The sequence below is a fragment of the Euprymna scolopes genome, chromosome 32 (genome assembly GCF_053919585.1).
Source record: "Euprymna scolopes isolate OS-2025 chromosome 32, ASM5391958v1, whole genome shotgun sequence".
In the NCBI taxonomy this organism is placed as follows: Eukaryota; Metazoa; Mollusca; class Cephalopoda; order Sepiida; family Sepiolidae; genus Euprymna; species Euprymna scolopes.
This window is the reverse complement of record NC_136513.1, coordinates 66,188,203-66,213,293: the sequence shown is the minus strand read 5'-3', so window position 1 is coordinate 66,213,293 and position 25,091 is coordinate 66,188,203. Positions and strand designations below refer to the sequence as shown.

At 30.1% G+C, this 25,091-nt stretch overlaps 1 protein-coding gene across 3 annotated transcripts in view; it reads right to left on the bottom strand.

Moving 5' to 3' along the window:
* The window catches only part of LOC145256397 (uncharacterized), a 241,113-nt gene that overhangs the window by 103,061 nt on the left and 112,961 nt on the right, over positions 1-25,091 (bottom strand). Inside the window, exon 2 of one of the 3 annotated variants that reach the window (XM_080115255.1) lies at positions 7,423-7,506. The exons of the other annotated variants lie outside the window; for them this stretch is intronic. Within the exon in view, the coding sequence (XP_079971381.1) occupies positions 7,423-7,506 (84 nt within the window). The remainder of the gene's footprint in view (positions 1-7,422; positions 7,507-25,091) is intronic. 3 annotated transcript variants of the gene reach the window in all.

Below are 25,091 nucleotides of genomic sequence, written 5' to 3'. Positions count from 1 at the left end.
TAGTAATGTTGCTCAGTGTTATGGAACGGCGTTTTATTACTTTGGGGTCCACAACAGAACAATTGTATACATTGGATTTGAAGACCTAATCTGAAGGCTATATATGTCCCACGGGTGAAGAATCCTTGCAGTTTTGTCCATGTCAATTACGCCTGGAAAGTGAAATAAACGTCAGTGAGGTAACAAGATGTTCTTACTCTGAATGTCTTACAAATAAGCACCAAATACTGCAGCTCATTATGAGGAATAAATCTGAGCTTAAGCAACGAAATAAATTTATTTATATAGCATTAACACGCCCACATGTTAGTTAAATGCGTAAGTTATTTTGCGGTTCTGAGTTCGATTCTGAGCAAGGGCAGCAAAACAATTTAAATGTTAACTGAACGAATGTCGCCATATTTTACTCCTATTGGATGTGATATAAAGGATTGGGTCTGCAAATTCCATGATGGTTTTCGTATTCATCACGATGCATCTGTAAAAGGTCGGAGAGTAAAACGGTCGAAATTGTGTGATAATATAACACATGATGTGAAAATGCAACTTTCTCATCGAAAAACTACAAATATTTTTTGTTTAATTGTGGTTCAATGTTAAGAAATGCTATCTGCTAAAAGTACGATTCTAGTGCATGTACGTTGTGTTATTCCTTCACGGAATGTTTCAACTCGTCGGACAGTAATGACTCAAGTTGACCGCCTGACTCTAAAAATGTCTCGAAGCGCAAAAATATTACCACAACTGTAAATGAACGACGAAACGTCGATACAAGTTTGATGAAATAAACATTTAAGCTGATGTTTGTTTGCTGCAATTCGAACAATTGAAATGAATCTTTTCAAACAGAACTTATAAGTCAGCATTTATTGCATCCATCCGGTTTAACATGATTTTTTGACAAGAAACGATTGTTTTTCCGCCATTGGAAAGTGGGATTTCTATCACCTTTATCAACCAAATACGAAAGGTGAACATATAGAAGAAATATAACCGAAATAATTTTAAATGCATTCAAACTTTAAACTGTATAGATAAAGCATATTATTTTTATATATGGCTTGAGAATTTGAGCTCGAAAGCTCGGTGGTATGAGATGACGTCATAAATGACCGAGTGAAAAAAATGTTAGACTTTGATTTCTAGCTAACGCGAAATTGGAGATTTATTAATGCATTCCTCGTGATTTGGTGATCCACGAAACATTAATATTTTTAAGATAACATTATTTTATTTATTATTGCCATAATGCTTTATATGAAAGGATCTAGAGTCCTTGAGGTGTACAATGTTTTCCGTCTTGATTCTTATTCACTCACAAAAAAAATATATGCGAAATCAAACAGAGATGAGAGCGAAAAGATAACGAAAAGATATATAACATGAAATGAAACTACAACTTTAGGAATATCTCCATTATTCCAGTAATTATAGCAGCGACTGGACCCACGAAAAAAGAATTTAAAAACTACCCGGCAAATATACCTGATGAACTAAGTGTAAGAGATTCAAACAATTATACATAAAGGGACGGTGAGAATCTATCAAAGATTTGTCGGTCGCAATATATGGGATAGCAGGTGCATATCCTGCATCTGGTAGGAATTCCCATCCTTAGCTTAAACAGACTTTTGAGAAATTTATATATATATATATATATATATATATATATATATATATATATATATATATATATATATATATATATATATATATACTAATGTCTCCATTCAGTCTTAAAAGATACCCCTGTAGGGGCAGATCCGCGTGTAATTGTGAAGCAAGGGTTGCGCAATAGTCTGTAGGAAAATGTCTGTAGATTTTTTTCAATTATATTTCACTTTTTATGAACACAAATCCTTAATTTAAGGAGATCAATGTAATCATAGGATATATGACAAATAAAAGACAACGTCTATATCTCGAATTTCATGATGTTGACCATCTTACAATTTATTTCTTTAATTCCGTTGACTCTTATAATTCTTGACAGTAACTGTTTCGTAGCGCAAAATCATTCATTTAATTATTATATCAACCATGAATCTATTTTGCCCTTAACTCACCAGAAGAAGTAGCACCTATCAATCCATGAAAATAAAATAAAATGCATTTGGGCATAAATATAGAATCCGAAAATTGGGCGAGATGTTGAAATTACCTTATTTTTTGCTTACATTACGCCATTTTGAACTGTTATATTCATGACCAAATGCATTTTATTTTCTTTTGCTAGATTGATCGTTGCTATTTCTTCTTTTGAGTTAAGGACAAAATAGATAAACTAATTGATATAATAATAAAATGAATAATTTTGCGCTACGAAACAGTTACTGTAGAGAATTGTAAGATCAAAGAAATTTAAGAATGTAAGAGATAAATTGTTAGGTGGTCAACATCATTGAATTTGGATTATAGACCTTTGCTTATATATATATATATATATATATATATATATATATATATATATAATGAAACTATATTAATGGCAAGTAAGCTACAAAGAAACGTGTATTTTTTGTACGAAATAATTCATCTGTGGAATATTATTTCGTACAAAAAATACACGTTTCTTTGTAGCTTACTTAACATTAATTTAATGATCTCGATGTTTGTATAGTTAAACGGCTATCCCCATTTTTGTTTTAGTGGAGTACGTCATCCTTTAGTGATGTCATCAGTTATGGCATCATCTGTTATGACATAAACCCGTATGTATGGGAACAAACAAGATAACAAGATCCACATAATGTTTTTTTTTTTTTTACATAGACATCACCACTTATCAAGGCCCAGGGACCACTCGAGGATAAGGGTTAAAGAGTGTACAGTAGTCAATTGGACAATATAGTAATTGTCAGTAATGGAAATTCAGTAAATTTGTTTACTTCAGGGGAACGGCTTATCAAGAACTTGTTTACATTGGACTTGAAAACAACCATATTATAGTCAGCTGGAAAGCAGGAAAACGGAAGGCAGTTCCACAGGCAGTTCTAAGACAAAAACTTTGTTCATGAAATTTACGTTTAGGTTTAGGCACGGATAAAGAGTGGGGGAACTATTGATAGGGTTTTCAGATAGACGAGTGTTTCTGGTGAACGTTTGGCGAGGGGGGACTATAGATTGAAGCTCAGTCGAGCACTTGCCATGAAAATAACGATTGCAGAGAAGAAAAAATGACATCTCTTATGAGGCTACGAAGTCTATTTTGAACTCTATCAAGGTAGGATAAGTCCTTTCTAGCAGCTCCTGCCCAGATGTGGCAATAGTACTCCATCCTTGGGCGACCTTGGCTCTTATATAGATAGAGAATTTCATCAGCAGTGAGATATCTACTGGATTGATAGAAGGATCCCACAATGTTTTTAGTGTCTTTGGCAGCAGATTTGATGTAGGTGTTCCATTTCAGATCAGGAGTAAAGGTCAAGCCTAAAAGCTTGTCAAAACATGAGGCCTGCCGAGGCCGCCGAGATATTATTAACATTAAGGCCAGTAAAAATTGAAATGTGACGTCACATGGGAAGTTTACATTGATGTCACGTTGGAATAACGTTTGGGAACTGGGCAGTATCGAACCGCCATTTTGTTTTATTTCTCGCTCTAATGCCAATTATTTTTTTTTGTTTTTTAAAATGCCTAGTTGTTGTTGTGTACCACTATGCAAAGGTAATTACGCAGATGGACCCAAAGTGAGTGTATTTAAATTCCCGGACGATAAGGATTTACGTGATAAATGGACAAATGCTATCAAGCGAGAACATTTCGAGCCTACAAAATCAAGCCGGGTAATGTTGTTTACTTTCTTTTATTTTGTAAAAAAAAAAAAATTATCTTTCGTTTTTTTTTCATTTTGTTTAATTAAAAAAGAAAGTAATTCTATGAAAAAATAAATTGAGATTTTTTTTATATATAATTATTTCTATTAATTAATTTTTTATATATAATTATATCTATTAATTAATTTTTTATATATAATTATTTCTATTAATTAATTTTTTATATATAATTATATCTATTAATTAATTTTTTATATATAATTATTTCTATTAATTAATTTTTTATATATAATTATATCTATTAATTAATTTTTTTATATAATTATTTCTATTAATTAATTTTATAGTTTTTTTACATCAATTAGTAAAATTAATAGAAATAATTACATATAAACAAAAATTAATAAACTTGTTTGTTTTTAACATTTGCTTAATCGAATTCTATAATTTTCGTACTGTACAATTCTATAATTTTTCTATATCAATTACAAAAATTAATAAAAACAATTCTGTATAAACAAATTTAATTAATAAATATAACTAAATATAAACCAACTTATATATAAACCAAAACAATGAAATTTAGTAAGAAAATATTTTAAAACTGAACCGTATTGAATTATTCCTTTGATATATTTTTCACCATACTCTTTAAAATTAAGGAATGATTGTATACGTTTTTAGCGTATAAAATCCTTTCAAACAAGAGTGTTCTATATAATTGTAACCAAATCAAACTTTATTGCTGTACTAAACCTGAATCTTATGAAGGTAAAAAAAAAAAAAAATCGGTTCAAATTCTGTAGAAGTTCATTTAAAAGTTAATAGTCGTTTCTCTCCGATTGAGTTTGTTTTTACTATTAAAGTTAAAACAAAGTTCAACATTATCTTAAAAATTAAGCACTAACAAATTCTTGGTGAATATTTTTTTTTAATTTCGTTACATTAATAACATTGCAAGATTATATAAGCGTGTAGAATGATGAACATAAGAAATTTGGAATGTTGAAAACAGGTACAACTCTTACAAAATATTTAAACATTCTTTTTTATATATAGATTTCTTTTAATATAATAATATATAATATTTATACATATATAATATATATATAATATATATATAATATATATATAATATATATATAATATATATAATATATATAATATATATATTATATATTATATATATATATATATATATATATATATATATTAAACTGGTTATTCAGAGACGATACCATACTATTTTTTAAATAGTATTTTTAAGTCCACGTTTTATGGTACCTTCGTTTATTGCATTGAAAGTATAAAATAGTTACAAAACACATTCTACTTCTTCATGTTAAGAATATTTTTCTAAATAATAACGTTATTTCAGAACGGTAGCTTTTGTGCATAAGTACAAAAAATAGTATAATTGTATAAGAATCATTTTAAAATAGAGGTTATTAATTCTTAATCTTGAAATTTTAAGTTCTATGACTAAACATTTTTTACATTCCCATCAGTGTTTTAAATTTATTATTTTACCTAATTTAATGGTATACTCATTTACTGTATAACTTATCACTTTTATTTTATTTTAGGTATGTGAACTGCATTTCATTCAATATGATATAATGCATAAAACCTCATGTTACGACCCCAAAACTGGAGTGACTCTTACTGCAAAATTAAAATATCCACGCTTGCGGAAAGATGCAAATCCACAAGTATGTGTAACTCAACCGTCAGCATCTAACAGAGAGTCTCCCAATGCCAAAAGAATGCGGCTAGAAAATGAGGCCGTAAAACATGCTTTGGCTGAAAGCATTGCCGACGATGTGGCATATAAAAAGAATATTAAGTTTGAAAGCCTTGAAGAATTGGAAGGAAAAATTACATTTCTGGACCAGATGTATTGGACTGTAGTTAAACATGACAAAACACTCATGATATGTCACATCACGAAATCACTCAATCCCAAAATAAGTCTTTTTATAGTGATTGAGCATGATTGTTCAATACAGGTTTTCTGTAATGATGTGGAAATGCATATGATAGGGCAAGATAAAATTCCTACTCATGTAAGTGACATCATCACCTTAGAAAATGTCCTCAAAAACATAAAAAAAGCTGGATATTGAGGAACACAGAACCAACCTTCCAAATGTATTTACCTCGTTGACTCTGATAATATCTTTTTTAACATTGCTCATAGATCAAACTGAAAAATATTGTGAAGTATTAAAATTTATATGTGAGCAGTTACAACTGCTGACACAGAATAGGTTTGATTATTCGTTAGAAATGTTTATATTTTGTTCACTATTTTACAACTGCTCTCCAAAAGGATACAATCTTTTAAGAGACAGCAATAAACTCATCTTACCCTGTCCTTCTACCATCAGACAAATTCTTGATGTACATTAAGAATAAATTTAAATTGTTATCACAACAAGATGAGACAGTATCGTTACTTGTTGATGAAATTCATTTAAAGGAGATAATATTGTTGGATCAGCATATAATACTTGTGAGACTGCAACAAGTGCTTTTGCTTTCATGGTGAGCAGTATCTGTTCAAAATATAAAGACGTTGTGCATATTATGCCTACTAAATGACTAAAAGCACAATCTTTATTTGAAATTCTAAAAGAAATTATAATTGGATTAGAGGATATTGGGTTTAAAGTAATATCTGTTATAATAGATAACAATGCTATTAATACGAAAGCCATGTCATTATTCACTTATCCACCAAGACTGTCAATAGTATATGAACATCCAGTTTTGAAGTCTCGGCCTCTTTTCTTTATATTGGATTCTGTGCACATTTTAAAGTGTATAAGAAATAACTGGCTCGGCCAAAAAGATGCCAACAAATGCATGATATTTCCTAGCTTTAAGTAATCAAACAAATGATATTTTAGAAGCCCCATTTACAAAATTGCAAGACATTCAAAAATTTGAAGCACAAACACTCTTAAAATATTGCTACAAATTAACTACAAAGGCCCTTTCACCTACAAATCTAGAAAAACAAAAAGTAAATTTAGTAATACACATTTTTAATGACTACATTAAAAATTTGTAAAACCCTTTTTGCCGTTTAATTTATGTAATAAACTGGCGAAAGGTTGAACAGTTTCATAATACAATAGTATTACAATAATAGCAGTTTAAATTTTTGTAAAATACATATTTTCTTTCTTCCCACCACAACAAGAATTTTCAATTAAATATACCTGATAGCAATAAAACGAATATTACTGATTTTAAATTGTAATAATTAGACATGCACTAACATAACATCAAAATAAAAAGAATGCATTTGGTAAAAATTTAAACCGGTTACGCTGATAGGACGATATGTTTCGATTTCGGAACACTTCATTTTAATCTGGGTAAATTCAGAATTTTTTATGTTAACGGCATTAATTAATTTTCGATGTATTTTTTTGTATTTAACGATAGAAGGATCATATACTTTTAATATGGTGATAACCGAGTTCTACACGTGAATAATGATATTGCTACATAGTAAATAGGACTTTCTTTTACTCATGGCGCGATGATTAAAGCCAATCATAAAAAATACTTATCAATATTTTATCGTTAGTATTCGCAGGTTACAGTTAGTCGAAGTAACAATGAATATACGAACCTGTCGCCGGTCTTATTTAGTCGCTTTGTTGATTGGTTAAATTTCTCCATCCACGTACTAAATTGGTTTGGTTCGTAGCAAAGACTGAAATTAAGATAAACATTTGGCTCAGTTGTCTTATTTTTTAAGTAGTTTTTTTTTTAATGGCAACATTTACGGCATAGAAGCCTTTTATCACGTGTTCCGAAAACCGCCTATCTGGAATTATGCAAACTACACAAACTATCACACACATACATTTGTATACAATTAAATAATGAAATGCAAAGCTGACAGCATATTTTAGAGTGATTATTACCCTTTAAAGGATACCTGTATGCACAAAAAACATTTACGAACGATGATGATTTTCTTATGCTTTTTTATGCTTGATTGCGGTAAGATTCTTAGTGGTATGCTGATTAAGATAACGCTAGTTTAAAACGTTTCCTATTTTCCTATTCCAGATTCGAATTATGTACGGGTCATTTTCCCCGTGAATTTTTCTGTTTCAATCTCGTGGATTCGATCCGTACATATATACGCAAAATGCTGGTGTCCCTTAAACATTGTAAATGTTTTTTTTTTATCATTCTAGAATCCCCATTCTTTTTAGCCATTGCATATAAAAATAATAAAAATTACATAAAATCCACGATATCACGACGACTATTTCATGTGTGTTCACAATCTTCACATGATATTGAAGCTGCCAGTCGTTTTTATTTATCTGAGTTTTTATTGTAAGTGAGCCGCAGAAATGACGAATGGCTGCAATGTTTCATCGTTTTCGAAGATTGTGAGAAAGTATGTGAAACAGTCTTCATGATATGGAGAAGTATAATGATGCCGCCGTTGCTCGGGAATTGAATCTTTTCTATATTAGAAAGCAAAAGCAGAATAATATTAAAATTATTAAGAAATATTAAAATTATTTAGAAATATTAAAATTATTTAGAAATATTAAAATTATTTAGAAATATTAAAATTATTTAGAAATATTAAAATTATATAGAAATATTAAAATTATTTAGAAATATTAAAATTATTTAGAAATATTAAAATTATTTAGAAATATTAATATTATTAAGAAATATTAAAATTATTTAGAAATATTAAAATTATATAGAAATATTAAAATTATTTAGAAATATTAAAATTATTTAGAAATATTAAAATTATTTAGAAATATTAAAATTATTTAGAAATATTAAAATTATTTAGAAATATTAAAATTATTTAGAAATATTAACATTATTTAGAAATATTAAAATTATTTAGAAATATAAAAATTATTTAGAAATATTAACATTATTTAGAAATATTAAAATTATTTAGAAATATTAAAATTATTTAAAAATATTAAAATTATATAGAAATATTAAAATTATTTATAAATATTAAAATTATATAAAAATATGAAAATTATTTAGAAATATTAAAATTATTTAAAAATATTAAAATTATTTAAAAATATTAAAATTATATAGAAATATGAAAATTATTTAGAAATATTAAAATTATATAAAAATATTAAAATTATTTAGAAATATTAAAATTATTTAGAAATATTAAAATTATATAGAAATATTAAAATTATTTAGACATATTAAAATTATTTAGAAATATTAAAATTATTTAGAAATATTAAAATTATTTAGAAATATTAAAATTATTTAGAAATATTAAAATTATATAGAAATATTAAAATTATTTAGAAATATTAACATTATTTAGAAATATTAAAATTATTTAAAAATATTAAAATTATTTAGAAATATTAAAATTATTTAAAAATATTAACATTATATAGAAATATTAAAATTATTTAGAAATATTAAAATTATTTAGAAATATTAAAATTATTTAGAAATATTAAAATTATTTAAAAATATGAAAATTATTTAGAAATATTAAAATTATTTAGAAATATTAACATTATTTAGAAATATTAACATTATATAGAAATATTAAAATTATTTAGATATATTAAAATTATTTAGAACTATTAAAATTATTTAGATCTATTAAAATTATCTAGAAATATATAAATTATTTCGAAATATAAATTTTTTTAGAAATATCCCAATTATTTAAAATATTAAAATTATATAGAAATATTAAAATTATTTAAACATATTAAAATTATTTAAAAATATTAAAATTATTTAATAATATTAAAATTATTTAAAAATATTAAAATTATTTAGAAATATAAAAATTATTTAGAAATATTAAAATTATTTAGAAATATTAAAATTATTTAGAAATATTAAAATTATTTAAAAATATTAAAATTATTTAAAAATATTACAATTAAAGTTAAAACTTGTTTTACTCAATTACTCATTAGATTTCATCAGACATTCTCGAAAATCCAGTGTTCGGATTGGATTATTCATGTCATCTTAGCTGAGAAAATACATACAGAAACGACCTTTTCTTTAGATTATTCATCATCAATAAAGAACTCTTATCTGCCGTTTATTTATATCCGGTACAAACATAGCTCTTACAATACGATTCTAATATTTTTCGATGCAATTACCGATTCTATTCTAAATTTCTAATTTTGATTCTTTTAATACCTAATATTTAGTTATGGGCTTTTTTTTTTCGTTTTTTTCCCCCGGATTACCTTAAAACCCTATAAAATGCTGCACATATTTTCGAAAAGGTCAACAGTAAACTTATGTGGAGGCGATATTTTATAAATTTCAGTTTCACAAATACTTTAAAAGGAATAAATATTTATCATTTTATCATTAACATTCACAATAAAAAAATAAATGTTAAACGAAAACAAAAACAATTCAAAGAATCCTTTTTGACATGGGATTTTGAAATATGCACAAATTTTTCGATATTGATATCCCCCAAACATTCAAATTTTTCCGATTATATATACTAGCAGGACCCGTGTGTTCGTGTTGCCCCGTGGAAGGATGCCCCCACCTGTAAAAAAAACAAAACAATTAAACTAGTGTTGTTAGTGGGAGCCACTGCCGGCCCAGTAAAGTAGCGTGGTCAAAATAAATGTACTGTGCCGAAGTAACAGCGTTAATATTTATAAACCCATTCTTAACATGAGGGAGATTTCATTATGTGTTGTGATTATTCTGTGCTTTCACCTAACGTGTCAAATAAAAGTAGGGTAGTGTAAATTATTAGATAGCAGTTGTTACCGTCCGCCTGTAATCTATAATGGAAATAAAAGAATAAACTAAAAATGAGTTATAACCCAATGCATTTATTCTGTGTCATGAGGAAAAGAAACAACCAAAAAACACTGCGGCGCACCCGAACAATGATCCCCGTAGCCTTTAAACCTTTTCTTTTAACTTTGCAGGTATATTTTTTCGAAGATTATCGTTGAGTACATGCTTAATTTGCAGATTAGAAAAGAAATTTAAGGTAGTATTTTTAATGACTATAATAGTCGGCGATAAATTTGTAATGATAACGTTCTAATAAATGGAACACACATTTTTGTTTTGCTTCGTCAGTTATTAATGCTGCCCCTTGCGATTAAATGTTTCCCTTTCCTGTTGGTAATGTGTATACTATTTTCCAAGGTAATATAGTAATGTGAAAGTTAAGCGTGTAATCTATAATAAGCGCCGTAGAAATTTGTGAAAAATTGAAAAGGAAAAATCTGAATGCTAGTGACAGCATTAACAACGGGGGTGGCCAAAAAGTTGGTGTTCACTGTAGTAGAACGTTATAATTCCTAATTAAAACCTTTAAGTGCTGATAATCGCCTGAAAAATTTACGAATAAGTGAAAAATATATAATAAAATCGTAGGTGCAACATTGTTCAGGTCAACAAATTCTTTTGTTTTTTTTTGTTTTTAAATCATTTTGTAATCTGAAAGTTATGTATGTTTTAAAGGTTCTAAAAAGGTAAACGTGTCCAATAGCTGACCCTAATTAGGTTGCCAGATTATAGGAAATATTCAATGCCAAATCTTTCAGAAAAATGCCAAAAAGGCCTGATTCATAACTGTAGCCACATTTTCACAAACAAACAAGCAAAATTAAAAAACAAAGCAGGTGTGCGTAAATATATAAACATTTATGAATTTTAAACGTCATTATTGTTATTTTTGTGTGCTTGTGTAAATTAGTGATTTTTAAACTGGTGTATTTCTTATGTATTTATATATTGAAGAGTTTAGCCTCCAAATAATCGCGTCTTTTCATTACGATTTCTCCCCCCACCCCTATCTAAAAATTACGGAATTTTATTAAAAGAAATATGCCGCAGAAATAAAATAGTTGGAAAAAATAAGTTCATTTACCTCGTTCAATAAACTTCCGTATTTTTTCTGACATAACAATAAAAAGGCAACTATTTTGGAGGTAGCCTCTTCAATTAGTCCAGAGTTAACATCTTCATTATATCAATATTCTCTATATAGGATTAATAAAGGTAATGTTCAAAAAAGTTAAATTGGTTGTTTCTCACCGCCTTTCACATTCACCTTAATTTGAGGATATAGGTTTTCAGGTAATCTGTAAACGAACAACACATGTAAAATTGAAAATAGTCTTGCCATAAGCAAAACAACGTGCGCACGTGCGTTGTTTGGCTGGCCGTTGGAAAACATATAGTTATTACATAAAAAATATTTGTCGGCGACAATTTTCCATGCGATATTCATTATCATAATACCGGGAAACGTGTCCATGTCGTCAATTTGCATGCAAAAGACAAAATAATCAACAACTAAACTTCTGTATTTTTGAATTTGTTTTTTGCTTGTTGTCTTAGTAGAAATCTTAATATAAAACACGCAAATATTGGAAGCTATACATTTCAATATATATATATATATATATATATATATATATATATATATATATTTATATATATATATATATGTATATATATATATTAAATGCATCGGTTTGAAACCTCACCAAACAACGAGATTCTTATATCAAATAGCGTGTTTATAACTTTGTAACCGAAACTAGTAAACGGGTTATTTAATTTGCGTTTAATGATTTTTGTTTTCTCTCTCGTATTTTTCGATCGTACATGACTGGAATAAACTATGTATTAAATAAACTTGACGCCGGACGAAATAATGTTTCTTAGTGACGCCATATTTTAATGTTATTAAGCGTTCGTTTATAAAGCGAAGAACTGAATTCTGGAATATAAAAATTTTCAGAACTCAGTGATCAAGATTGGACGTACTTTAGCGAGGGACCTTTATTTTTCTGGATTGGAAATTGAAAAATTATGTTAAGTCTATGTATATATGAGCTACTTACGGTCAGTGTAATCACAAACTCTGTGGAACTATAGAATTCATCCCATTACAACTAGTAGCAGTGGTAAGACTAAATACTTAGAAAGAAAAATAGAGATTGTTTCATCTTTCATGTTGTAACTGTGATGATATTGCTCGTAGAATGCAATTAAGTATTTTATTATTACGACTAAATATGTATAAAATGGTACCCATGATAGTGGCTATTAGCCTAGATGTATTGAATTTGTATGTGGCATCTGTTGTTGCAAACTTACGATACTTTCGTCCAGAAAAGAATACCTGTAGTCATTTTATCACACACACACACACACACACACACACACACACACACACACACACACACACACACACACACACACACACATATATATATATATGCAAAAATATATAAAGATATATAGATATATATATATTGATATTGATATATATATGTATATATACATATATATATATATAAAAAGATATATATAAAAAAAGATATATATATATATATATATATATATATAAATGAATTGATGTGTATAAATTGATATATATATATATATATATATAGAGAGAGAGAATGAAAGAGAGAGAGAGAAAGAGAGAGACAGAGAAATGTTGATCCTCATTTATTGACAGAACATCTATCCATTGCTATATTATGATCCATTTCCATGTACGTTTTTAAAAATATTTCTTATTTTATTTCATTCGTTTTATAATTTGTTTTTAGTAATTTGTTATTTTATTTTAAAGTGTTTTATACACATATACATATATACATGTGAAGATGTGATCAAGATGCAGTTTGTATCTTCTGTTTGAACGAAGGTGACTGTTCAGACTACCCTTGGTCTGATATACATAAATATATATATATATGTATAGATATAGATATATATAGATATAGTTATATCGATGTATATATATATATATATCTACATAGATAGATTCTATATATATATGTATATATATGTATATATAGAGAGAGAATATAGATCGATATATATATATATATGTAGTAAGTAGTAAGTTCTAAAATATATGGCTTGATTGCCATATATAATTTAGAAATTACTACCTTGCTCTGAGCACTATTAAAGTAAATACTTAAAGTTTACGCATAAATTTATACTTTCGTATATTAATTCATGTGATTAAATGAAGTAGTCAGACGTATATGTATGTATATTTATATACGTATACATATACACATATATATACATATATAAGCATGTATATACACAAATACATATATATACATATATATACATATATACACACATATATATATACATACATATATACACATATATGTACATATATATACATATATACACTAATATATACACACGTATATACACACATATAAATACATATATACATATATATATATACATCCATATATATATACATATACACACATACATATATATATATATGTATATATATATATTTATCTATATATATATATATATATAAGGTGAGCATTGCTTGTATATTATGATATAGCTTTTTCTGTTAACGTGTACCAATTCTTATAAGTGAGCAGGAAATCAGATATGTGTTAAAGTGCTAAGAGTATGTAATTTTTAATATGTTTAGTTTTAAGTTATTGCTTAAATAAAATTTTATTATTGGACACAAAAAAAAATACTGAAAAGTTAACCTCTGTAGATATTTCAGGCTTACATTTTAGAGTATGTTATTCAGTATAATGACCTTATGTTAAAATAAATTCTTTGTTATGTTTAAAAATAAAAAACGTACATTTTTTTCAATTGATAATTAGCATTCGATCGAATATTTGTTGTGAACACCGAAAAGTGTACAGATGCACGTTGGTGTAAATTAGTCGCAATGTTCTTATCTATTGATCGTATAATGCCAATTATTTTTATGAAGCAAATTCATTTGTGATGCACATTATTAGCTTTACACGGAATAATTAATAAAAAAAAACATTCGTTATTCGTATCTGTTATGTCAAATAACGCGAATGATTATTACGGCAATATGTCATCGTATGTTTTTTAACTATTGAATATCAAATGATTTCTTTTTTATAAAAAATAATACATGGTATACATTTTAGTAAGAGTACTGAGGAGCGTCTAATCTTAAGACATAACTAATGTAAACAAACACATATTGATCGGATTAACTGTAAAAAGTTAAAAATCGATTAGAGACATTTTAATTTTAAAAGGGGAGCTTTTTTATTGACAGAAAATATTTTATCAGCTTTTGATTAGAAAGCTATTTTTATCAGTTGTACGGGAGGGACATTTCATTGGGGGGGGAGAGGTATGTTTTTTCTATAACTACGTGCTTGTATCACGTGACGAGTAAATTCCGTATATTTTTAAACGAGATTTCGTTTTTGTGTTTTTTTTTGTTTTCTTTCATTTTCTCTTCGTAAAAAAGTGCGCTACGATTTGACCTGATATTTACCCTTTAGCTGGTTGCTTCCAACCACTCCCACAAATATCAGTTTCGTATTTTTTCGACAGGTTTGGTCAATATTTTAATGTCCACATAGATTTCACGATATTACAAAGAAAAGGAGGAATGAGGGGAGGATGTGTTGACCGACGACGTCGAAGATAAAAATTCGCTGTGAATAAAATCCGTTGACTTGAAGAAAAAAGAACATGCAAATAAATGCGGGTTAGGTGGACACCACGAAATAAATGACGTCATATATTGCCAAGAAATTTATATTAGATTTTATTGCAGACGAACTCAATCATTGCTATGTTCAGCTGTGACTTGTTCGTCGGCTTTATTTCTTTTTTTCACTTTGGTATCTACTTTCCTTTTTATCTAATATTATGTTAATGTTTTCTGTACATTTTGTTAGTGCTCTCTCATTCACTATCCTACCCATTTGGAGTTCTCACATCTATCTTCTCAATTATTAATCGATGATAAAATCGATTGCTTTTCCTGCAATCTGAATGACAAGTCTTCAGAGATTCATAGGTTCAGTTCCCTTAACATTATAACACACTTGGTGTTCACACATCATGACATTACTAGTCAGTCATTGATGATGTCGCGTAGTTTACCCTAAAACCTGTCCCCACAATATCTCATTACGTTTTCATCCTTTCCAGTCGAATGTGCTACATGGTGTTACCCCCCCCCCTAATATTTTTCCATCGCATTCTGTTCGCTTTGTTCGGATTATTTATTGTTTCTAATAAGTATTTCGCTTGATGTGCTTTTTATTTGGAATGTTTATACCATGTCAGATTATTGCCAATTCTACTCTGCCAATTCTTTGGTTTGATTTCAATTTTTCGATTACAAAAGATATAGATTTTTATATGGGATTCTTCGTTGTGTTTTCCAAATAATTTTTTTGTGTGTAGTTTTCGTGTTTCATAAATCCTTCTCAGGTAATGCATCCAGTTTTCGTGTTTCATAAATCCTTCTCAGGTAATGCATCCAGTTTTCGTGTTTCATAAATCCTTCTCAGGTAATGCATCCAGTTTTCGTGTTTCATAAATCCTTCTCAGGTAATGCATCCAGTTTTCGTGTTTCATAAATCTTTCTCAGGTAATGCATCCAGTTTTCGTGTTTCATAAATCCTTCTCAGGTAATGCATCCAGTTTTCGTGTTTCATAAATCCTTCTCAGGTAATGCATCCAGTTTTCGTGTTTCATAAATCCTTCTCAGGTAATGCATCCAGTTTTCATGTTTCATGAATCCTTCTCAGGTAATGCATCCAGTTTTCGTGTTTCATAAATCCTTCTCAGGTAATGCATCCAGTTTTCATGTTTCATGAATCCTTCTCAGGTAATGCATCCAGTTTTCGTGTTTCATAAATCCTTCTCAGGTAATGCATCCAGTTTTCGTGTTTCATAAATCCTTCTCAGGTAATGCATCCAGTTTTCGTGTTTCATAAATCCTTCTCGGGTAATGCATCCAGTTTTCGTGTTTCATAAATCCTTCTCGGGTAATGCATCCAGTTTTCATGTTTCATAAATCTTTCTCAGGTAATGCATCCAGTTTTCGTGTTTCATAAATCCTTCTCAGGTAATGCATCCAGTTTTCGTGTTTCATAAATCTTTCTCAGGTAATGCATCCAGTTTTCATGTTTCATGAATCCTTCTCAGGTAATGCATCCAGTTTTCATGTTTCATGAATCTTTCTCAGGTAATGCATCCAGTTTTCATGTTTCATGAATCCTTCTCAGGTAATGCATCCAGTTTTCGTGTTTCATAAATCCTTCTCAGGTAATGCATCCAGTTTTCGTGTTTCATAAATCCTTCTCAGGTAATGCATCCAGTTTTCGTGTTTCATAAATCCTTCTCAGGTAATGCATCCAGTTTTCATGTTTCATGAATCCTTCTCAGGTAATGCATCCAGTTTTCGTGTTTCATAAATCCTTCTCAGGTAATGCATCCAGTTTTCGTGTTTCATAAATCCTTCTCAGGTAATGCATCCAGTTTTCGTGTTTCATAAATCCTTCTCAGGTAATGCATCCAGTTTTCGTGTTTCATGAATCCTTCTCAGGTAATGCATCCAGTTTTCGTGTTTCATAAATCCTTCTCAGGTAATGCATCCAGTTTTCGTGTTTCATAAATCCTTCTCAGGTAATGCATCCAGTTTTCGTGTTTCATAAATCCTTCTCAGGTAATGCATCCAGTTTTCGTGTTTCATAAATCCTTCTCAGGTAATGCATCCAGTTTTCGTGTTTCATAAATCTTTCTCAGGTAATGCATCCAGTTTTCGTGTTTCATAAATCCTTCTCAGGTAATGCATCCAGTTTTCGTGTTTCATAAATCCTTCTCAGGTAATGCATCCAGTTTTCGTGTTTCATAAATCTTTCTCAGGTAATGCATCCAGTTTTCGTGTTTCATAAATCTTTCTCAGGTAATGCATCCAGTTTTCGTGTTTCATAAATCCTTCTCAGGTAATGCATCCAGTTTTCGTGTTTCATAAATCCTTCTCAGGTAATGCATCCAGTTTTCGTGTTTCATAAATCCTTCTCAGGTAATGCATCCAGTTTTCGTGTTTCATAAATCCTTCTCAGGTAATGCATCCAGTTTTCGTGTTTCATAAATCCTTCTCAGGTAATGCATCCAGTTTTCGTGTTTCATAAATCCTTCTCAGGTAATGCATCCAGTTTTCGTGTTTCATAAATCTTTCTCAGGTAATGCATCCAGTTTTCGTGTTTCATAAATCCTTCTCAGGTAATGCATCCAGTTTTCGTGTTTCATAAATCCTTCTCAGGTAATGCATCCAGTTTTCGTGTTTCATAAATCTTTCTCAGGTAATGCATCCAGTTTTCGTGTTTCATAAATCTTTCTCAGGTAATGCATCCAGTTTTCGTGTTTCATAAATCCTTCTCAGGTAATGCATCCAGTTTTCGTGTTTCATAAATCCTTCTCAGGTAATGCATCCAGTTTTCGTGTTTCATAAATCCTTCTCAGGTAATGCATCCAGTTTTCGTGTTTCATAAATCCTTCTCAGGTAATGCATCCAGTTTTCGTGTTTCATAAATCCTTCTCAGGTAATGCATCCAGTTTTCGTGTTTCATAAATCCTTCTCAGGTAATGCATCCAGTTTTCGTGTTTCATAAATCTTTCTCAGGTAATGCATCCAGTTTTCGTGTTTCATAAATCTTTCTCAGGTAATGCATCCAGTTTTCGTGTTTCATAAATCCTTCTCAGGTAATGCATCCAGTTTTCGTGTTTCATAAATCCTTCTCAGGTAATGCATCCAGTTTTCGTGTTTCATAAATCCTTCTCAGGTAATGCATCCAGTTTTCGTGTTTCATAAATCCTTCTCAGGTAATGCATCCAGTTTTCGTGTTTCATAAATCCTTCTCAGGTAATGCATCCAGTTTTCGTGTTTCATGAATCCTTCTCAGGTAATGCATCCAGTTTTCGTGTTTCATAAATCCTTCTCAGGTAATGCATCCAGTTTTCGTGTTTCATAAATCCTTCTCAGGTAATGCATCCAGTTTTCGTGTTTCATAAATCCTTCTCAGGTAATGCATCCAGTTTTCGTGTTTCATAAATCCTTCTCAGGTAATGCATCCAGTTTTCGTGTTTCATAAATCTTTCTCAGGTAATGCATCCAGTTTTCGTGTTTCATAAATCCTTCTCAGGTAATGCATCCAGTTTTCGTGTTTCATAAATCCTTCTCAGGTAATGCATCCAGTTTTCGTGTTTCATAAATCTTTCTCAGGTAATGCATCCAGTTTTCGTGTTTCATAAATCTTTCTCAGGTAATGCATCCAGTTTTCGTGTTTCATAAATCCTTCTCAGGTAATGCATCCAGTTTTCGTGTTTCATAAATCCTTCTCAGGTAATGCATCCAGTTTTCGTGTTTCATAAATCCTTCTCAGGTAATGCATCCAGTTTTCGTGTTTCATAAATCCTTCTCAGGTAATGCATCCAGTTTTCGTGTTTCATAAATCCTTCTCAGGTAATGCATCCAGTTTTCGTGTTTCATAAATCCTTCTCAGGTAATGCATCCAGTTTTCGTGTTTCATAAATCTTTCTCAGGTAATGCATCCAGTTTTCGTGTTTCATAAATCCTTCTCAGGTAATGCATCCAGTTTTCGTGTTTCATAAATCCTTCTCAGGAAATGCATCCAGTTTTCGTGTTTCATAAATCTTTCTCAGGTAATGCATCCAGTTTTCGTGTTTCATAAATCTTTCTCAGGTAATGCATCCAGTTTTCGTGTTTCATAAACCATTCTCAGGTAATGCATCCAGTTTTCGTGTTTCATAAATCCTTCTCAGGTAATGCATCCAGTTTTCGTGTTTCATAAATCCTTCTCAGGTAATGCATCCAGTTTTCGTGTTTCATAAATCCTTCTCAGGTAATGCATCCAGTTTTCGTGTTTCATAAATCCTTCTCAGGTAATGCATCCAGTTTTCGTGTTTCATAAATCCTTCTCAGGTAATGCATCCAGTTTTCATGTTTCATAAATCTTTCTCAGGTAATGCATCCAGTTTTCATGTTTCATAAATCTTTCTCAGGTAATGCATCCAGTTTTCATGTTTCATAAATCTTTCTCAGGTAATGCATCCAGTTTTCATGTTTCATAAATCTTTCTCAGGTAATGCATCCAGTTTTCATGTTTCATAAATCTTTCTCAGGTAATGCATCCAGTTTTCATGTTTCATAAATCTTTCTCAGGTAATGCATCCAGTTTTCATGTTTCATAAATCTTTCTCAGGTAATGCATCCAGTTTTCATGTTTCATAAATCCTTCTCAGGTAATGCATCCAGTTTTCATGTTTCATAAATCTTTCTCAGGTAATGCATCCAGTTTTCATGTTTCATAAATCCTTCTCAGGTAATGCATCCAGTTTTCATGTTTCATAAATCTTTCTCAGGTAATGCATCCAGTTTTCATGTTTCATAAATCTTTCTCAGGTAATGCATCCAGTTTTCATGTTTCATAAATCCTTCTCAGGTAATGCATCCAGTTTTCATGTTTCATAAATCTTTCTCAGGTAATGCATCCAGTTTTCATGTTTCATAAATCCTTCTCAGGTAATGCATCCAGTTTTCATGTTTCATAAATCTTTCTCAGGTAATGCATCCAGTTTTCATGTTTCATAAATCTTTCTCAGGTAATGCATCCAGTTTTCATGTTTCATAAATCCTTCTCAGGTAATGCATCCAGTTTTCATGTTTCATAAATCTTTCTCAGGTAATGCATCCAGTTTTCATGTTTCATAAATCCTTCTCAGGTAATGCATCCAGTTTTCATGTTTCATAAATCTTTCTCAGGTAATGCATCCAGTTTTCATGTTTCATAAATCTTTCTCAGGTAATGCATCCAGTTTTCATGTTTCATAAATCCTTCTCAGGTAATGCATCCAGTTTTCATGTTTCATAAATCTTTCTCAGGTAATGCATCCAGTTTTCATGTTTCATAAATCCTTCTCAGGTAATGCATCCAGTTTTCATGTTTCATAAATCTTTCTCAGGTAATGCATCCAGTTTTCATGTTTCATAAATCTTTCTCAGGTAATGCATCCAGTTTTCATGTTTCATAAATCCTTCTCAGGTAATGCATCCAGTTTTCATGTTTCATAAATCTTTCTCAGGTAATGCATCCAGTTTTCATGTTTCATAAATCCTTCTCAGGTAATGCATCCAGTTTTCATGTTTCATAAATCTTTCTCAGGTAATGCATCCAGTTTTCATGTTTCATAAATCTTTCTCAGGTAATGCATCCAGTTTTCATGTTTCATAAATCTTTCTCAGGTAATGCATCCAGTTTTCATGTTTCATAAATCTTTCTCAGGTAATGCATCCAGTTTTCATGTTTCATAAATCCTTCTCAGGTAATGCATCCAGTTTTCATGTTTCATAAATCCTTCTCAGGTAATGCATCCAGTTTTCATGTTTCATAAATCCTTCTCAGGTAATGCATCCAGTTTTCATGTTTCATAAATCCTTCTCAGGTAATGCATCCAGTTTTCGTGTTTCATAAATCTTTCTCAGGTAATGCATCCAGTTTTCATGTTTCATAAATCTTTCTCAGGTAATGCATCCAGTTTTCATGTTTCATAAATCTTTCTCAGGTAATGCATCCAGTTTTCATGTTTCATAAATCTTTCTCAGGTAATGCATCCAGTTTTCATGTTTCATAAATCTTTCTCAGGTAATGCATCCAGTTTTCATGTTTCATAAATCCTTCTCAGGTAATGCATCCAGTTTTCATGTTTCATAAATCCTTCTCAGGTAATGCATCCAGTTTTCATGTTTCATAAATCCTTCTCAGGTAATGCATCCAGTTTTCATGTTTCATAAATCTTTCTCAGGTAATGCATCCAGTTTTCATGTTTCATAAATCCTTCTCAGGTAATGCATCCAGTTTTCATGTTTCATAAATCTTTCTCAGGTAATGCATCCAGTTTTCATGTTTCATAAATCTTTCTCAGGTAATGCATCCAGTTTTCGTGTTTCATAAATCCTTCTCAGGTAATGCATCCAGTTTTCGTGTTTCATAAATCTTTCTCAGGTAATGCATCCAGTTTTCATGTTTCATAAATCTTTCTCAGGTAATGCATCCAGTTTTCGTGTTTCATAAATCTTTCTCAGGTAATGCATCCAGTTTTCATGTTTCATAAATCTTTCTCAGGTAATGCATACAGTTTTCATGTTTCATAAATCTTTCTCAGGTAATGCATCCAGTTTTCATGTTTCATAAATCTTTCTCAGGTAATGCATCCAGTTTTCATGTTTCATAAATCTTTCTCAGGTAATGCATCCAGTTTTCATGTTTCATAAATCCTTCTCAGGTAATGCATCCAGTTTTCATGTTTCATAAATCTTTCTCAGGTAATGCATCCAGTTTTCGTGTTTCATAAATCCTTCTCAGGTAATGCATCCAGTTTTCGTGTTTCATAAATCTTTCTCAGGTAATGCATCCAGTTTTCATGTTTCATAAATCTTTCTCAGGTAATGCATCCAGTTTTCGTGTTTCATAAATCTTTCTCAGGTAATGCATCCAGTTTTCGTGTTTCATAAATCTTTCTCAGGTAATGCATCCAGTTTTCGTGTTTCATAAATCTTTCTCAGGTAATGCATCCAGTTTTCGTGTTTCATAAATCTTTCTCAGGTAATGCATCCAGTTTTCATGTTTCATAAATCTTTCTCAGGTAATGCATCCAGTTTTCGTGTTTCATAAATCTTTCTCAGGTAATGCATCCAGTTTTCATGTTTCATAAATCTTTCTCAGGTAATGCATCCAGTTTTCGTGTTTCATAAATCTTTCTCAGGTAATGCATCCAGTTTTCATGTTTCATAAATCTTTCTCAGGTAATGCATCCAGTTTTCGTGTTTCATAAATCCTTCTCAGGTAATGCATCCAGTTTTCATGTTTCATAAATCCTTCTCAGGTAATGCATCCAGTTTTCGTGTTTCATAAATCTTTCTAAGGTAATGCATCCAGTTTTCATGTTTCATAAATCTTTCTCAGGTAATGCATCCAGTTTTCGTGTTTCATAAATCCTTCTCAGGTAATGCATCCAGTTTTCATGTTTCATAAATCCTTCTCAGGTAATGCATCCAGTTTTCGTGTTTCATAAATCCTTCTCAGGTAATGCATCCAGTTTTCGTGTTTCATAAATCTTTCTCAGGTAATGCATCCAGTTTTCATGTTTCATAAATCTTTCTCAGGTAATGCATCCAGTTTTCGTGTTTCATAAATCCTTCTCAGGTAATGCATCCAGTTTTCATGTTTCATAAATCCTTCTCAGGTAATGCATCCAGTTTTCGTGTTTCATAAATCCTTCTCAGGTAATGCATCCAGTTTTCGTGTTTCATAAATCTTTCTCAGGTAATGCATCCAGTTTTCATGTTTCATAAATCTTTCTCAGGTAATGCATCCAGTTTTCGTGTTTCATAAATCCTTCTCAGGTAATGCATCCAGTTTTCATGTTTCATAAATCCTTCTCAGGTAATGCATCCAGTTTTCGTGTTTCATAAATCCTTCTCAGGTAATGCATCCAGTTTTCATGTTTCATAAATCTTTCTCAGGTAATGCATCCAGTTTTCGTGTTTCATAAATCCTTCTCAGGTAATGCATCCAGTTTTCGTGTTTCATAAATCCTTCTCAGGTAATGCATCCAGTTTTCGTGTTTCATAAATCTTTCTCAGGTAATGCATCCAGTTTTCATGTTTCATAAATCTTTCTCAGGTAATGCATCCAGTTTTCGTGTTTCATAAATCCTTCTCAGGTAATGCATCCAGTTTTCGTGTTTCATAAATCCTTCTCAGGTAATGCATCCAGTTTTCGTGTTTCATAAATCTTTCTCAGGTAATGCATCCAGTTTTCATGTTTCATAAATCTTTCTCAGGTAATGCATCCAGTTTTCGTGTTTCATAAATCCTTCTCAGGTAATGCATCCAGTTTTCATGTTTCATAAATCCTTCTCAGGTAATGCATCCAGTTTTCGTGTTTCATAAATCTTTCTCAGGTAATGCATCCAGTTTTCATGTTTCATAAATCCTTCTCAGGTAATGCATCCAGTTTTCATGTTTCATAAATCTTTCTCAGGTAATGCATCCAGTTTTCATGTTTCATAAATCTTTCTCAGGTAATGCATCCAGTTTTCGTGTTTCATAAATCTTTCTCAGGTAATGCATCCAGTTTTCATGTTTCATAAATCTTTCTCAGGTAATGCATCCAGTTTTCGTGTTTCATAAATCCTTCTCAGGTAATGCATCCAGTTTTCATGTTTCATAAATCCTTCTCAGGTAATGCATCCAGTTTTCGTGTTTCATAAATCCTTCTCAGGTAATGCATCCAGTTTTCATGTTTCATAAATCTTTCTCAGGTAATGCATCCAGCTTTCCAATACGATTGCCAGTTTGTGCTTATCAGTATGTTCTCTTTTGCTGGTGCAAAAAATAATGGCGTTTTTATATATATGGTTGAACGTCAAAAAAACAACATTATTTTTGCAGCAACCTAATATTTGCATAGTTCTCAGTGAATTACATTCCAATCACGTGTATTTGTATTTGGCGGGGTCACCTTACTGCATTCACTTATGATATCGTCTTTTAGTCTACAGCATCTAATTTTGTCATTCTTTATCATTGTTAAATTTGATTTTATGTAATTATTTCGTATGGCTGGTCATATTGATTTCCATTCTCATTTCATGTGTTCTTATTCATATTCCCGTTTTCTGGCGCAGAAGTTTCTTTTTATGGCTTATAAATAGTTAGTATAGTTCAATGTTTTGCTTTTTTAATTTTTATTTCTCGTTTTACTGATCTCTGTAATTTTTACTATTTAATTTCATCACCCATTCATTATTCGCACAAGCCCTTTTCGTTTTTCTTTCATTTTTACTAGGAGTTCTAACAATTTCCTTCTCTCCCTTCTTTCTTCTGCTTGTTCATATTATCTATATATTAATACGCTAATTCGCTTTGACAGTTATCATCCTGACATCCCTTAAAAGGAAAGTATAATATTACAAATGTCTGATAAACATTTGAGAAATAACAAAACAAAAAATTGGTATCGCTGATAAGATAAAAAATAGCCACGTTCTGATTGGGTAATGAAAACCTAGCACAATCCTGATTGGATAAAAGGAATCTTGCTTACCAATGAAAAATAATAAAATATGCGGGTTTTAACTTTCTTTTTAAATATATATCCTAGATTAACTTTTTATGTGCGTATTAACGTTTATTCGTAAAAATGTATAGAAAAAATATATAAAAACTCCAATTGTTTATATGGAGAATTCTATTGTGTTCATTTTAAATAATCGTTAGAGAATATTTTTAAGAATTAAAATTATTATCTGTTTATTGTGTGGCCTTAATAACGAACTTGTAATAAATATTTACTTCCATTTTTTAAAAATTTTAACTCATTTGCAACTGATATAATTTATTGCACAGTAAATAAAATT